The following is a 16,172-nucleotide window of genomic DNA, read 5'->3' as shown; positions in this document are numbered from 1 at the left end:
AAGAAAAGAGAAGTTTCAGTGTTCTCAGAGTTTATAATCCAATGGGAGAAGGCAATCTGGGGGAGGTTTGCCAAAGGGTGACTGATGCAGGAGGGGGACACAATGTTTGTGGAATCAAAATCAAAAAGAATTACTACTGGGAAATAATACCATTTGTCCACTGCTATACCTTGGACCCAGCTTTTCATTATGCCTCACCTAGAGTACTATAATAGTCTATTCTCCCCACTTCCAGTATTTTCGCACTCTAAACCGTCTCTATATATCACCATCAGATGGACCTTCTTAAGGCACCTTTGATTATATCACTCCCCTTTTCAAAATAGTGATCCACTACTACAAAGTTAAAGTCTATTCTTCTTAGCCTGGCATCAGGGCCTCCCATGCTCTGATCCCATTTAAAGTTTCCTTTCCTTATTTTTCATTATATTCCTATGTTTCATGCAAACCGGACCTGTCACCATTCCCTGAATAAATCAAATCCTCCACTTAACATTTCACTTGCCTTTGCTCATACTGCTCTTTCCCCATGTAATGCCCTCCCTCGGTCAAAATCCTATCTATTCTTCAGGGCCCAGCTCAAATGCCTTTCTTTTATGGACTTCTTTGATCCTGTTGACTATATACAACTTCTATTTCCTCTTAACCTCTGTAATACTTTGTACCCCTTTTATAACACTATATATTATTCCTTCTATTTGTATGTACTTGCTTGTTTGTTTCATGTTATTGTTGAGTCATTTCAGTTGCCTCTGATTCTTCAAAATCCTATTTGGGGTTTTATTGGCAATGATATTGGAATGGTTTTCCATTTCCTTCTCCAGATCATTTGACAGATGAGGAAACTGAGGCAAAAGGGATAAATGACTTGCCCTTGGTCACACAGCTAGTGAATGTCTAAAATTGGATTTGAACATAGATTTTCCTAACTCCAGACCTGGCATTCTATCCACTGCACCTCTTAGCTACTCCATTTGTCTAATACCTCCCTACTCATTGGTGAGTTACCTGACAGCTAAGAGGCTATGTCTTCTTCATGTAATATTCCCCATAGTGTATCATTAATATTGTTCTCAGCAAATATTTATTGAATTGAGAGACAACCTGGTATGGAAACATAATAAATTTGGATTCAGGCGATCATGGTTCAAATCCTGCCAATACTGGTTAGTGATTGAGTGGCTTAACCATTATGAGCTTTAGTTACTTCATCTGAAAATAGGGGTAATTTTATCTATGCTAAGTATTAGTATTTCTTACTTTCACACAGTTTTTATGAGGAAAATACTTTATAAACTTGAAGACATTATATAAATGCAAGTTGTTAATTTTGTTCCTGGGAAGAGTATGTACAGAAATCTTAAGGATGAAGGGGATTCCTTGGGATTGCCTGTGAGAATCCATGGTCAATGGTACCCAAGAAGGACCTATTAGCGTAGGACTTTACAAAAAGATTTCTAAAGTCAGATTTACACACAAATCTTCAGGCACACCTGCTGGTTAAAAATATGGATATAACTTGTATACCTTCTCATCTGGTTAAAATAAATGCAGAGATCAAAGACATTTTCCTTTGCAGAATTCTATTGTCATTGTATTTGGGAAGTCAAGGTAAAAATCATAGAATAAAACTTAAATTTTTATTTCTACTTTTGCAAGTTGCTGTACAAATTTCTTTGGTTAGCTTCACTGCCATGGCTTTTGCTGGTTTTTTTTCTTTACAAAATAGATTTTTTGTCCTTTTTTAAAAGAGACTTTAACTTTTGGAGTCATAATTATCATGCAAATTCTAAACTGTAATTGATAAACTAATGTTCCATAATAGCATAATACTGTATGAACATGTCGGTAGTTGTTATGTATAAGAAACAAAGAAAATTATTTGTCTACATTTTTAGTTTGACAAACACTCTGTAAAAGTGTGTGGTAGGGATGGCTACATGGCATAGTAGACAGAGTACCAAGACTGGAGTCAGGAGGATCTGGGTTCAAATCTGTCCTTAGATACTTCCTAGCTGAGTAAGCCTGGACAAGTAACTTGACTCTGTTTGCCTAGTTCTTGTCTTGTCTTAGAGTTGTGGCTAAGACAGAAAGTAAGGGTTTTAGTTTTGGATTAGGTTTTAAAAAAAAAACCCTTCAGTGATTTGCTCAGTCTAGGAAGTGTCTGAGATCATATTTGAACCCAGAACTTCCTGTCTCTGGGCCTGGCTTTCAATCCACCAAGCCACCCAGCTGCCCCCAAAAAGTAAGGTGCTTTTTTTGAAGTGTGTGACCATTTTCTCTGATTATTTTACTGACTGTGTCAACATTAAGACTTAATTAAATCAAGTTAGTTTTAAGGAAAATTATTGTTTCCTCTTAATCCTGACATCATTCATTTTCTTCAGAGATAAACTGACATGTAATCACAGAAAATGAGGTGAGAGCTCTTCCATTCTATGATAAAATCTGCCAGAAAAGACAGTCTTAGTGAGATGCCTAGGAAAGAGAAGTTAATTGTTATATAGACATAGAGTCTGTATGTGTCAGAGACAGGATTTGAACCCAGGGCTTCCTGTCTTAAAGGTCAGCAGGGCTATAAAATTTGCCAATCCATAATTTTCACATGATTATGTGCTCTGGGACTACACAAAATAAATCTAATCCATCTTCTAAATGACAGCCCTTCAAATATTCCCACTGTGCCTACTTTTATTTTACATTGGTTGAACTTCCCAGTTCCTTAGAAATGATCCTGGATTGACATGGTTTCAAGTCCTGTAATTTCCATTTCATAAGTTTTCAAGCTCCTTATTAAACTATATTAGCTACCTAAAGATACACTATAGTCCCCAGATCATCCCTGATCAAAATTTAAGATTCTACCTAAGGTAACCTTACTAAGCAAATCATTTTGATTTCCAGTGGTGGTTCTTTTGGCTTACTAGCATTTCCCCTTTGGTTATTTTTTTTTCATAGCAATCACAATGAATTTTTTCACGAGGAAGAAGTATTCTTAGTGTTGGGTGGGATAGATTAATGGTTGTGTTTATTATCTATGGTAGCTTCAATATACTCTTTTAGGTTATTCAGTTTTTCATAACTTGATTGAATGGTACCCCCAGAAGACTTAGAAATTCACTAGAAGTTAATGCTCACCCATGGGAGATAAATGCAGGAAGAAAAGCTCCAGGGTATGATTTTTAAAATGACTTCTTTCAGATCACCAAATTATATGCTAGTGCCCTGAAAAGTTGATTTACTGGTCATGGGTGAGCATCTTATTTCCACTTAATGTTTTAGTCATCTGGGCTCACCATAGCATCAAACAATGTGAGTGGATTCTATAGAGCATTTGGGATTGCCATTACAAACAGATAAAAGAAGGTTCAAGTCCTGCCTCTGACACATCCTGACTGTGTGACCCTGAGCAAGTCATTTAACCTCTTGGATGCCCCAGGCAACTCCCTATGACCACAAATTATAGCACAGGTGCTAATACATATTGGTGGAGAGAGCTCCTCACACATATGAAATCTAAGATCCACACCAAAAAAGATTGACAAAAAATTATTTAAGTTTCAAAAGGTAAGAAAAAAATTTGTGATTTCCAACTTCTCAACTAATTAGATAGGAAATTAAAGTCTTCTGCATGGCTACAAAATAAACAAAACATACATTTAACATTTGCTTTTCAATTAGTGACTTCTATTTTGTTTTAATATTCACATAAAAACTGATGAAATTATGCCTCAACTATTATTACAATAGGTTTCGTATATGAGTCTATAATTCACAACAAAAAAATCATAACAAAAAGCAACTTTGAAGAGAATTATCTAATGGAAATTTTTTTCTGTTTTGACATCCTTTAAATTATACATATTTGTTTAACAAAATTTAAAAGTGAAATAAGACCAAACACATTTTATGTTGCCTTTGATCTTTAACTTGTAGCCTTATCTCCCAGGTCAAAGGACATATTATTCAATTTCACCATATTTTGTGTAAAACCACTGTAGCGTTGAAGATGACTTTCAGTACAAATGTCATGGTACTTAAAGCTAAACCGGACTCTAGTTTTTCGGCTTCTTAATTAAAATCACAGTTTATAATAGTCTGACAATATTATCTTTATTCTTTCCACTTGAACAGCAGCAGAATTTTCACAGCATTTATTCAATCAAGCTTAGCAATCTTTATACAGCTCTCTTTTATTTCCTAATACAGAAAAAAATAGGTTTCCAAGAGGCACAACAGTTACTTTGTCCAGCTCTGGATTTAATGTCATATGAAATCATCTGCTAGTGTTTCTAGCCCTACCCTAATACTGCCACCTAATACCAAACCTAAATCCAACTCCATAACAAATTTTGCTATCCTCCCATTCTCTAACCAGACTAGGATAGGATAAACCCTCTACAGAAAAGCCCTATGTTGATGAAAATGGAAAGCAATACCTGCGAATAGAGGGGAAAATATGGTTTTCAGAAGGCACACTATCTTATGTAATTATAAGGGAACAGTGAACAACAATACTCCACAAAATCTAATTTTTCTAGCAAAAGATGTTAATTTAAAATATATATAGTATAGTGCTGGACACAGAGTAAGTCCTCTTTTTATAACTAAAGAAAGTCTTAGATGCAGCTTCACATTGAGGTACCATAAGGTTGAAATATTATCTAACTAAAGCATTATTTCAAAAACAAAGGCTCTTTAAAAATCATTGGTTGTAATATTTTTAATCTAGGTCTGCATATACTCAAAAATAAATTCATTCTGTAAAGTCACTTTTAAAATGTTACCACGTCTATCAATAATTTTGTAGCTATTAAAAAGTCTCTTTTTAACAAGGTAAATATTAAGTAATCTCAAAATAAATTTAGAGAACAATTTGGGGAATAATATTTTAAATCACGAGTTTTACCTTAAAATGGTATTAATTTATAAGTAGCAAATAGATTATTATTAAACTCTCAATTTTACATCAACAGAAAGAAATGTTAAGCTGTATTTAATTACTACAACAGAAATAATGTGTGATGTAGCTTTCTTACCATTTCATTTACTTTCTTCTGTAGAGAATATTTTGAAACCTTGAAAAATAAGAAAAATATTTTTACATTAGTTACTTTATACAAATTCCACCTAATGTTAAAATTGCATTTTATAAAGTGTAGCACTCACTTTCTGTATGACATTTATTTTTAGTTGGGAAGGCCTCAAGTAAAAATGTGACTGATATTTCTTTGTACTTCCAGAGAGGCACATTTTTCTGTACGACAACACAAATTAGCTAGCTATAATCTATCTCAATTTGTGGGAATGGGAAATGTGTGGTCAGACAGTATTTAAATGGAATAGAAAAAAATAACAATAAATTCTAGGGGCAGAAGTGATTAAGAGAAAAGAGAGGGGGCAGCTGGGTAGCTCAGTGGATTGAGAGCCAAGCCTAGAGACAGGAGGTCTTAGGTTCAAATCTGGTCTCAGACACTTCCCAGCTATGTGACCCTGGGCAAGTCACTTAACCCCCATTGAATAGCCCTTATTGCTCACGTTTCATCAGAATCTACCTCCCAACCCAGATCATCCTTTCTAGAGGATATTCCAGTTTTTAAGTTGAATTTGAAACTATCTTTCCAATTGGCAATAACCACTGCTAAATCTTACACCACACTAAAAAGTAGCAAAGAAGAAATAACCTTAAAATATATGAAGTGAAATCTAAGATCAAAAGCCATTTTTATCTACATCTTGATATCTGATTTATAGATAGACTTTTTTTAAACTAAGTTACAGATGGACTTCAATTTTCTACAGGTAGGAAATCATTGACCACTGAAGTGCTAGGTGTAGGAATGATTCTCCAACTATACAATTTTTGCAGTTTTGTGATAAGCATCTCACTATCATAAGAACCCAGTGGAGCCAATTTTCACATTAATTGTAAAATGCAATCTCATGTACTATTTCCTTTTGTTTCCCATGTACAGGTATCTCCTTTTATGGAAAAGAAGTGATCACAGAATTACAGAACCCTAGAGTTTGAAAGGACTTAGATGTCCTCTGTGACCTACAAATGAACAGAAATCCATTCTGCAACATGTCTGCTTAGTAGTCAGAGACTCTGAAGAATTCACTACTTTCTAAGACAGCCACCTTACCATTGCTCTAATTCTAGAACCTTGCTCCTTAGATCAAATCTATAATCTTCCTCCATGAACTTCCCATTCATTGCTATCCATTCTGCCTTGTGTATGGCAAGGCTTAATGTAAGCAGATCAAATGCTTGAAGACTGATACTGTTTCCAATAAGTCTTCCTTTCTCCAGGCTAAACAGTTGGAAGAACTGATCCTTGGATCCTTTGGTCTCCAGTCTTCTCATCACACTAGTCACCACTCTTTGATTGCATTCTTGTTTGTTGACCCCTTCCTATAATTGAACATAATCGTCCAGAAGGGGTTTGCTAAATGTTGTATAATAAATAGCACTTAACAACCCTTTTCTTAGAGACATAGTCTAAGATCTCATTAGGTTTTTTTGGCTTCCTTGTAACACTGGGGAGTCTTAATAAGCCATAAGTACATTAAAACCCTGACATCTTTTTCATGTGATCTGTCATCAAACCAGGCCACCTTCATTTTATACTTCTTAAACCCTGTAAGGGCAAAACATTACATTTAGCCTTGGTTAATAAAGCAAATTTCTGGAAAGTGAAAGTTATTTTCCCTTTAATTTCTATCCCCATGGGAAAAAATTCCACAATAATCAAAAAACTTTGAGTATGTAAAGAATTCAGACAGTGCCATTACGAAAGCTGTAGTGCCAACCCTGCTTTCCCAATTCTGGAATCCCTTCTTTTTTAAGAATTGTCCTTATTCTCTTATTTCTCTAAGCAACACAATTTTTCATATTTGGAAATCCCCAAGAAACTCCATATTGATAGGTCTGGAATTTAATTCCCCTTTTCTTTTTTTGATTAAACAGAGGGTACTATGCAATATATGACATAGTCTTTGTCTCTTCTCTTATTTCTCAAACCCTTGGCTTCCAATATTAATTCTTAATTGAAACTGCTCTCACCAAATATGAGGGAGGACATTGGGAAGGAAGGGAATAAGCATTTATTTATATAACACTTATTATGTGCCAAGCACTCTACCAAATGCTTTACACAGCAACCCCTCAAGGTAGGTAGCACTATTATCCTCATTTTACGTTTGAGCAAACTGAGGCAAATAGATATTAAATGACTAATCCAGAATCACCCAATTAGTAAATGTCTGAGGTCAGATTTGAGTTCAGGTTTTCCCAACTTGGGACCCAGCACTCTATCCACTGCATCAACACATTTACCAAAGTTGCAAGTTATCTCTTAATTACCAAATATGCTGGTCTGTTTCTCAGTATTCATTCTTCTCAACCACTCTTTCCAGTGTCTAACACTGTTGTGTACATTTTCCTGGATATTCTCTCTTCTCTGGATCTTTATGATATTGTTCTCTCTTCATTCTCCTCCTGACTGACCATTTCTCCTCTGTCTCCTTTGCTTGTTCATCACCTACATCATACCCCCTATTGTGGATCTATCTCAGATTTCTACCCTGGACCCTTTCCTCTCTACACTCATACTTGGTGACTCCATCAGTTCCCATAGGCTTAGTGATCTCGACACAAATGACTCCAAAATCTCTATATTAGCCTCAGCTTCTCCCTTGAGTTCTTATCCTGTATCACCAAATATCTTTTGGATATTTTAGATTAGATATAGAATTCTCAAATTCAATATGATCAAAAGGAAAACCCCAAACCCACTACTCTTCCAAACTTCCCTACTAATGTCTACCCAGAGAAGTGTTCACATGCTTGGGGTAGACACCTCCTTGACTCACCAATGGATTTGGGGCCTGCCAGTTACCCTCAACTTCGTTTAGCCTGTCTGCTGGGATTTGCTGGGGTTTAGTCACTGCACATGATTCATCTTCTTGGAGCCACAGATAAGAATTGGATAAAAGTTGGGCCCCACAGGTGGATACACAGCTCTGGAAAGAACTCACCAAGCCCTCACACCAGAGTCACATAGCTAGTAAGAATTTGAGACAGAATTCGAACTGAAATCATCCTGACTCCAAATCTAGCATTCTATCCAGTTCACCAGCTAGTTGCCTTCTAAAACCATGGAATTTAAAAAGTAGAGGGGGTCTTAGATATCATGGATTGCAGCTCATCCTTGTGAATGACTTACCCAAATATCAGTGGCAGTAAGTCACTGACATAGCCAGGACTAGTTTATCTAAACCTTGTAGTACAATCAACAATTTAGCTACCACTCTAATAAGGTTTTATTTTTTAAATCCTTACCTTCTGTCTTAGATATAGTAAGTATTGGTACCAAGGCAGAAGAGCAATAAGGGCTAGGCAAGTGGGGTTAAATGACTTCCCTCTGGCCATACAACTAGGAAGTATCTGAGGCCAGAATTGAAGTCCAGGAGCTCTCATCTCTAGGCCTGCCTCTCTATTCACTAAGCCACCTAATTGTCCCTCTAAGGTAGTTTTATTAAGCAGACTTCTCAAAGTCATGAAGACTTGCATACAAAATTACTTGCATATGAAGTCATTTGAATGGAAGTTGTCAATATTCCACCATACCTAATGTAATACCCACCTCCTATAATCTAGTTAAGTGTTTGTCTAATATTTAAAGTGAAATGTTTACAGACTCATGGAGAGAACTCAATGGATGTATCAATTACAGAATGAATAATTTCTTCAATGTTTTGTGGGTTTGTGGGTTTTGGGGTAGGGGGGAGGAGTGAGAAGGATCCTATGACAAAAGGAAAGAAAAGGGAGAGAGAAAAAACATAATGTAGAAGAATCTAAGTGATACACATACAAGTTTTATCTAGTAATTCCTTTTGCACTAACTACAAATTACTAGTGATTTCTAATAAATTTCTAGTTATTTCTTTTGCCCTAAAAGTATAAATCAGATTCTTAACAGATCCTTTCTTTAAGTTTTTCTTACTTGGGAAAAATTCGAACTTTTATTGCTCTGTGGTATTCATGGATCATGTTCAGCAGACCATGAGGTACACTATACATCACCTGTACTATGTCATGAGTTGAACAAGGCAAAACAAATCCTTATAGCTCTTGCACAGAAGGTCAGCCATGTGAAGGAATTTCTTTAGCTTTTAAAATACTCTCTACATTAACCAGATAATTAAACATAAAGAGAATGACAGCAAAAGAAACCAATTTATTTTCAAAGGAATGTTAATAGAATAGAGTATAAATAGCAATATTAACAAATAGGCTCACTTTATCAACCCGCAACTAAGAGGGGAAATTCAATACTTAAGAAAAAATTAATGAGAATCAAGGAATTTAATTTTTAAAGGCAAGAAACCTTATTAGGCTCTGCAAAACAATACTATTTCATAAAATTGGAGCGAACCTTTGAAACCATCTAGAAGAATAATGACTTTTTCTAATTACAGAAATATTTTGAGAAAATATCTTCAAATTATTCAAAAATAACATTTTCATCTCCTATGGTCAATTATGTTTTTCTCCATTCAATGCTTCTAGTACACATAACTTACTAAAATTCAGCTAAAATAGTTATACTTGGGGGGGGGGCAACAAGAAGAGAGCTATGGAGGAAGCTGGAAATAATTTCATTCAACGCCTTCATGTTGCATCCTCTCCTATAAAGTGGGTGTTAGGAGTATCCTCACCTATCTTTTCCTTTGAACCATGCTTGACCTTCTCTTTGGGGTTTTTGTATATATCATTGTTCTTTCCATTTACATTGTGGTAGTCAATGGGTTTGTTGTTTTCATGGTTTTGCTGACTTCCCTCTGCTTCTATTCATGTAAATCTTTCCATGTTTCTCTTACTTTATCACACACATCATTTTTACAGTATAGTAATATTCCATTATATTCATATACTTAATTTGTTTAGTCATTCCCCAGCTAATGGGCATCTACTTAGTTTCCAATTCTTTGCCATCACAAAAAGTTCTGATATAAATGTTTTGGTACCTATGGGGACTTTGATCTTATCAACAGTTTCCTTGGGCCAGTAATGGAATGTCTAGGTCAAAAGGTATGTACATTTTGGTCAGTTATTTGCATAGTTCCAAATTGCTTTCCAAAATAGCAGTATCATTTCACTGCTACACCAACCCTTCCAACATTGACTACTGCCACTTTTTGTGACCTATGCCAATTTGCATATATGAGGTGAAACCTCTGGAGGTTTTTTATGTGCATTTCTCTTATTAGTAATTTGGAGTATTCCTTCATGTATTTGACTTTCGAAAACTGTTCATATCCTTTGACCACTTATTTATTGGAGAATTATTCATCCTATAAACTTTCAAGACTTGGCTTCATTGATTATTAAGTAGGTGGTCAAGGGAAAATCAGCTTAACTTCTTTGAGTCTCAAATCTCTGCTCATAAAATGCAGAAATATATTTGTACTATTGCCTCATTGCATTGTTCTGAAGATCATGGGCCATCATGTGTATGAAAGTTCTTTGAAATATAAATAATTATCAAATGTAAATATTATTATTATCCTTACCTAAAAAAGGTAGTATTTTCACCTTTCTTATACTTGCCTTTTTTATTCCATTGTCCCCTTACTGATTTCTCTACTCTTAATACTTCTTTGGTTATTGCCTGATTTACAAATGTTGTCCCAAGACTCTTTACTAAAGCTAATTTCTAGCATCTTTTTGGGACTGGGAGAGAGTAAAGGGAAAGTTATAATATTTTAAAAGCTGCCTTTGCTAAAAGTCTTTGTTGTTTTTTTCCCCAAACATTTTTAAATATAGCCAACATAACAAAACATAGCAATCAGTTATTACATACTTATACCATGGTGATTTTTCCACACATGGATACAATAGTAAAATAAGGCATAACTGAAGATGAAAAATTAATAGGGTCATTTTAACCTGTAAAAGACTCTGATCCTTCAGAAATGATAGAATATTAAATTTGGAATCCTGATTATGGTAGTAACTAATTTGTAGAAAATTCACAGTTATCTTCTCTGCCTCCTCCTCCTTTTTCTTCCTCTTCTTTCTGTGAAGATTGGATTTAGTTAACAATGAAGATACTTAGCTCTTTCTTTATTGTGAAGATAAAATTGTAATCTCCTGATTGCAACAATGAAGGTACTTAGCTCTTTCTTTATAGTGAAGCTAGAATTGAAAGCTACAATCTGTTTTTAGATTTTAACTACAAAAAAGGTGTTAAGTAACTACAAAAAGGTGTTAAGTAACTACAAATGGTGAACTTAACAAAAGAGGATTTAAGTAACCCAAAAAGATAAAATCTAACCAAAGAAGGTGAGAACTAAAGAATGGACAGTCCTGGAGAAAAGTGTCTGCTGTGATTGGTAGACTCAGTCACCCTGGCTTGGAGTGAAGGATCAGTCACTCAGAGCGGAAGGGTAGACAGACATTCAGAGATTCGGACATTCGGGCATGCAGACATTCGGGCACTGACTCAGAGGAGCGACTGGAAGGCAGACACACAGAGTTCTTTAAGATTGTCTCCACTGGTGAGTGAAAAGTTGACTTAGTGAGACTGTTCCCCTGCCTGGGGCTTAGAGATTCTAAATGGTATCAGAAGAAGCCAGAGTTCATTCTCATTCTCTCTCTCTCTCTCTCTCTCTCTCTCTCTCTCTCTCTCTCTCTCTCTCTCTCTCTCTCTCTCTCTCTCTCTCTCTCTCTCTGTCTCTCTCTCTCTCTTCTCTCTTCTTAATACCTTCCTCCTATTGTAAATATTGTAAATAAACTACCATAAATTCTATTTACTTTAGTAATTCATTTTGGGATTTTAGAAATTAAATCCCTGGTAACCACCTAATTAATAATATAATTCAAGTCCAACCCATAATTAATTTTAACATTTCTTTTCTTTCACAGAACCCATGATAAATCTGGGATATTTGGCCTATTCCATTTCTGATCTAGGTGAGTTCACCCATCCTTTAATAGCCCTGTGCATCCCCTTCTCCCAGACTCACCATACTGGTGATAAACTTAGTGTAAGATACTTGAATCAGATTAACCCCCCTACTGCCCAGAATTCCTGATATCAAGCAATCTACCATCTTTATTCTCCCCATAGCAGGGATGCTAGGCCTGTCCTACAACAAAGCTGTCCTTCCAAGAAGAATTAACAGAAAACAGAGAGCAATAAAGTTGTTTCTTTAAAAAAAAAAAAGGAACAGACACATTGAGGCAAAGTACAAAGTACTTAAGAGAATCTAATCTTTTTAAACTCTCCTTCCCTCTGAGCATTCTATGATTCAGCTTCACTGGCCTGCCTCGCATTCTTCTAATTCTGGACTGCCTTTCCTCCTCTTAGTTTCCCTTGTTTCCTTCAAAATTTGAATCCAATCTCACCTTCTTCAAGAAATCTTTCCTAGTCCCTGTCCCACTCCCTACCCTCAAATGCTATTATCTTCTACTCTAAGATTTCCTTCTATTATTGACAAGTTCTCTCCCCCATTAAAATGTAGGCTCCTTGAGATTTTGCTGTATTCAATATTTATGAAATATTTAAGAAATATAAAGGCACTTCAGACTTCTGGATCTCCTGACCAATAAGATAGGGGACTAGCATTCTTTTTGTTAACATCTCAAACTTCTACAAAATAGGGATTCTATGCAAGAGATAAATTTCAGTTTTCTCCATAGTCTAAGACACCAATGTACCTAATGAGGAAACAGTCTGATGAGCTAACAGTCAAGAAGGTTAATCTTTAATGGATTCACTCAACATGCCCTCCCCTACCTGCCACCACCCTCTGCCAGCACTAACAAAAGAACTCAATTCTGCATCCCACCCCTATGCACCAAGGAAAGTAGGGTCCCTTGTATGATGGAGAAGGTATCATGGCAGTACATTATGCCACAGAAATAGTCAGCTTGAGAAATTGGAAATAGAGAGAACTAGAATAGAATAGCAATGTGGGAGCTGGGGAAGTCCAACAGGCCTGAAGAAAAAGGGAAATAGCATACATCTGAGACCAAGAAGTCACTTGGGGCAGAGACTGAAGACAGTAAAAAGTGAATTCCCCATTGTGGCAATAGTATCGGACAACTTGAAGGTTAAGCATCCCCCCCAAAAAAACTTCCCTGCTACAGCAAGAGTGACATCAAAGGAGAAGTGAGTGATAGGGGAATATAAGGAAAAGAGACTGAAATTATCAGTTAACTCACCTGTAATTCTTTTAATGTTTCCTTCAGTCCTCCTATTTCTTTTTCTTTTATTTCTGAAGCAATTTGATATTGTCCCTTTAAATCAAAAATAGTATTTAATCATGTTCGAATATAAGCATCATTACAAAAAGGGAAAACTTTAAGACTAAGATCAAAGGCCTACTTTAACACATTATATTAAATAGAATAAACATCTGTTTGTTCTAATTTCTTTTTATTTTAAAATATTTTAAAGTTTTAGTTTTTTTGCTATGAAAACTGAAAGAATTTGTGTAGCTATGAATTATTTCATCATTGAAATATGCCTGCCTGAGTTAATATGATGACTGTGCAAAGAGACACAAGAGGAGGTAGTTCTAGTTTTACCAGTACCCAGTAATCAAATGGACTTGTGATTTCATTGATATGACTATTTTCCTGCAATAATGCAAATTGCAATCCATTCATCCTGTGCAGCTGTTTGTGTCCTCCCATAAATTCACCATATAGGGTGCTAGATCTACCTTTTAAGAGGGCTTTATTGCCTCCTATTGATATTGGAATGACACCAGTGGAGTATTCAGCATCTTCTATTACTTATCTTTCATCCTTGAAATGATAGACTAATCATGCACCTTTCTGTGGTTCTTTATATGAGAGATATTTTTAATTCTTCTGAACTTGTCATGTTTCATGGCACAGAGTCATAATATTTCTGGAATTTGTGGGAGAAAGTTGTGGATGAAAGAGCAAGAGAAGACAGGATTTGAGATGAGTAAGAAGGAAATTGTGTAGATGATTTGGACTAGTAAAGGCCAGACAATTGGAGAGGAGAATTGGGGGAGTGGGGGCCAGAATTGATGAAAATTTATAGAAAAGCATCTCCAAGTTCATATACTCAGCTAGATTTTACTTCTGTCTTCTGTGAGAGAAGTTTAAAGGAGATGGTGAAAGAATAGTATCAATCAGAATTAAAGAGTAAAGATCAAAAGTGAAAGATTCAGAAATAAAGAAGGTAATTGGCAAGACAAGGCAAGATAAATAAGAAGATTCTAAAATAAAGTAAGTTGATAAATGGCCTGGTACATGGGGCTCAACAGAGACAAAATGTTGGTACAAGGCAGAAAGGAAATCCATTAATTTTAATGAATACATTAAAAAAAGACCTTATACTCTGAAGAGCTGCACCATGGGATAGCAGCAGCTTTCAATAGGGAAAGTACAAAAGGAAAGTATTGGAACACTCATAGTTGCCCTATATTTTAACAAAGTATTTGACAAAATGTCTCCTGCCATTCTTGTGGAGAAGAGAGAAATGCAAATCAACTGATAATACAATTAGATTGATTCAAAACTGGTCGTATGTGGGACTCAAAATATTCATTTATGGTTCAATGTCAACTTGGCATGGAACACACCAATGAACTGTGCTTGGCTCTTCTGTATTTAACATTTTTACCAGTTACTTGGATAGAAGCACAAATGGCACAATTTACCAAATTTACAGATGAGACCAGTAGTTGACCCCTTAGATGATATGTCGGAATTCAAGAAGATCTTGACAGACTAGAACATTAGGTTGAACTCAATAATATAAAATTCAATAGGGATCAATTACAGTCTTATATCTGAGCTCAAAAAATCAACTTCACAAATATAAGATAGAAAAAACATGTTTAAATGACTGTCTGAACCTTTTAGCAAACTGCAAGCTCAATATGAACGAGCAGTGAGATACAACAGTTAAGAAAGCTAATGAGATCTTGGTTTCCATTAATAAGGGTATAGCTTCCCAGAATAAAGAGTGGTAGTTCCTCTACACTCTCTGAGAAGACAGCTCTTAATTGTATCACTTCCTCTCTTCTCTAGCAGATTGCATCCTCAATCACTCCCCTCTTCTCAAATCTTCAACCTCTCCCTATCAACCGGTTTCTTCCCTACTGCCTTCAAACACACCCATCCCTATCAAACACCCCCAACACATCCTCATCCCTAAAAAAAAAGTCCTTTCTAGCTTCTACAATCCTCCCAAACTATCATCCTATATTACTTCTCCCTTTCATAGCCATAGAAAAAGTTGTCTACATAAATCTTATCTTATACTTCCTTTCTTCTTACTTCTCAACACTTTGCAGTCTGGTTTTTAATATAATCACTCAGTGAAAAACTTTCCAAAGTTACAATGATCTCTTAACAGACAAATCTAATGGCCATTTCTCAGTCCTAAAATTTCTCAACCTATTTGGCCATGCTTACCTCCTGGATACTCATTCTTTTCTGAGTTTTCATGACACTATTCTTTGCCTGATTTTCTGACTGCTCTTTAGGCTTCTTAGCTGTCTCATCATCCACACCTTACATATTTTCTGTTACTGTTCCTCAAAGTTCTTTCCAAGGTCACTTTTCTTCTCCCTCGGCTTACTCTCTTTCTCATTCTCTCTCCTTCTCTCTACCTCTCTGTCAACCCCCCCCCCCCCCAAGCTCTCCCTCTGTCTGTATCTCTGGAATACCATTGTAACCTCTTCAGTTCCCCTCAGTTTAACTATCATCTCTATGCAGATGACTCTCTTATCTATACATACAGCCCTTGTTTCTTTCCCAAATGTCAGTCCAAGATTCCCAAATGCCCATGGGGCATGGAAACTGGATGTCCTGGAACTCAACAAGTTTGAAAGTTTTAAACTGTGAACTCATTATCTTCACACACACACACACACACACACACACACACACACACACACATACACGCACGCGCACACACACAGTCTCCCCCTCACCCAGACTTCCCTACTTTTGCCAAAATTATTTTGTTGTCTTTCTGGTGTCTCAAGTTCTTAATCCTGAGGTTATCCTGTACTTTCCACTCTTCCTTACCCCACATGTCCAGTCAGTATTTAAATACATGTATTTAACTACAGTCACCAAATCCTGCTGTTTCTGCCTTCACATCATTCCTCAC

General features: G+C 35.9%; 1 protein-coding gene across 3 annotated transcripts in view; it reads right to left on the bottom strand.

The window, feature by feature from the left end:
- CCDC73 (coiled-coil domain containing 73) overlaps positions 1 to 16,172 on the bottom strand; it is a 182,688-nt gene that overhangs the window by 64,887 nt on the left and 101,629 nt on the right. For all 3 annotated transcript variants that reach the window (XM_056801974.1, XM_007497222.3, XM_007497225.3), the window contains exons 6-7: positions 13,235 to 13,309; positions 5,040 to 5,078 (exon numbers count right to left, since the gene is read on the bottom strand). In XM_056801974.1, the coding sequence (XP_056657952.1) occupies positions 5,040 to 5,078; positions 13,235 to 13,309 (114 nt within the window). The remainder of the gene's footprint in view (positions 1 to 5,039; positions 5,079 to 13,234; positions 13,310 to 16,172) is intronic.

This window comes from Monodelphis domestica, chromosome 6 (genome assembly GCF_027887165.1).
Source record: "Monodelphis domestica isolate mMonDom1 chromosome 6, mMonDom1.pri, whole genome shotgun sequence".
In the NCBI taxonomy this organism is placed as follows: domain Eukaryota; kingdom Metazoa; phylum Chordata; class Mammalia; order Didelphimorphia; family Didelphidae; genus Monodelphis; species Monodelphis domestica.
The sequence above is the reverse complement of the archived record's forward strand: the minus strand, read 5'-3'. Positions and strand labels throughout refer to the sequence as shown.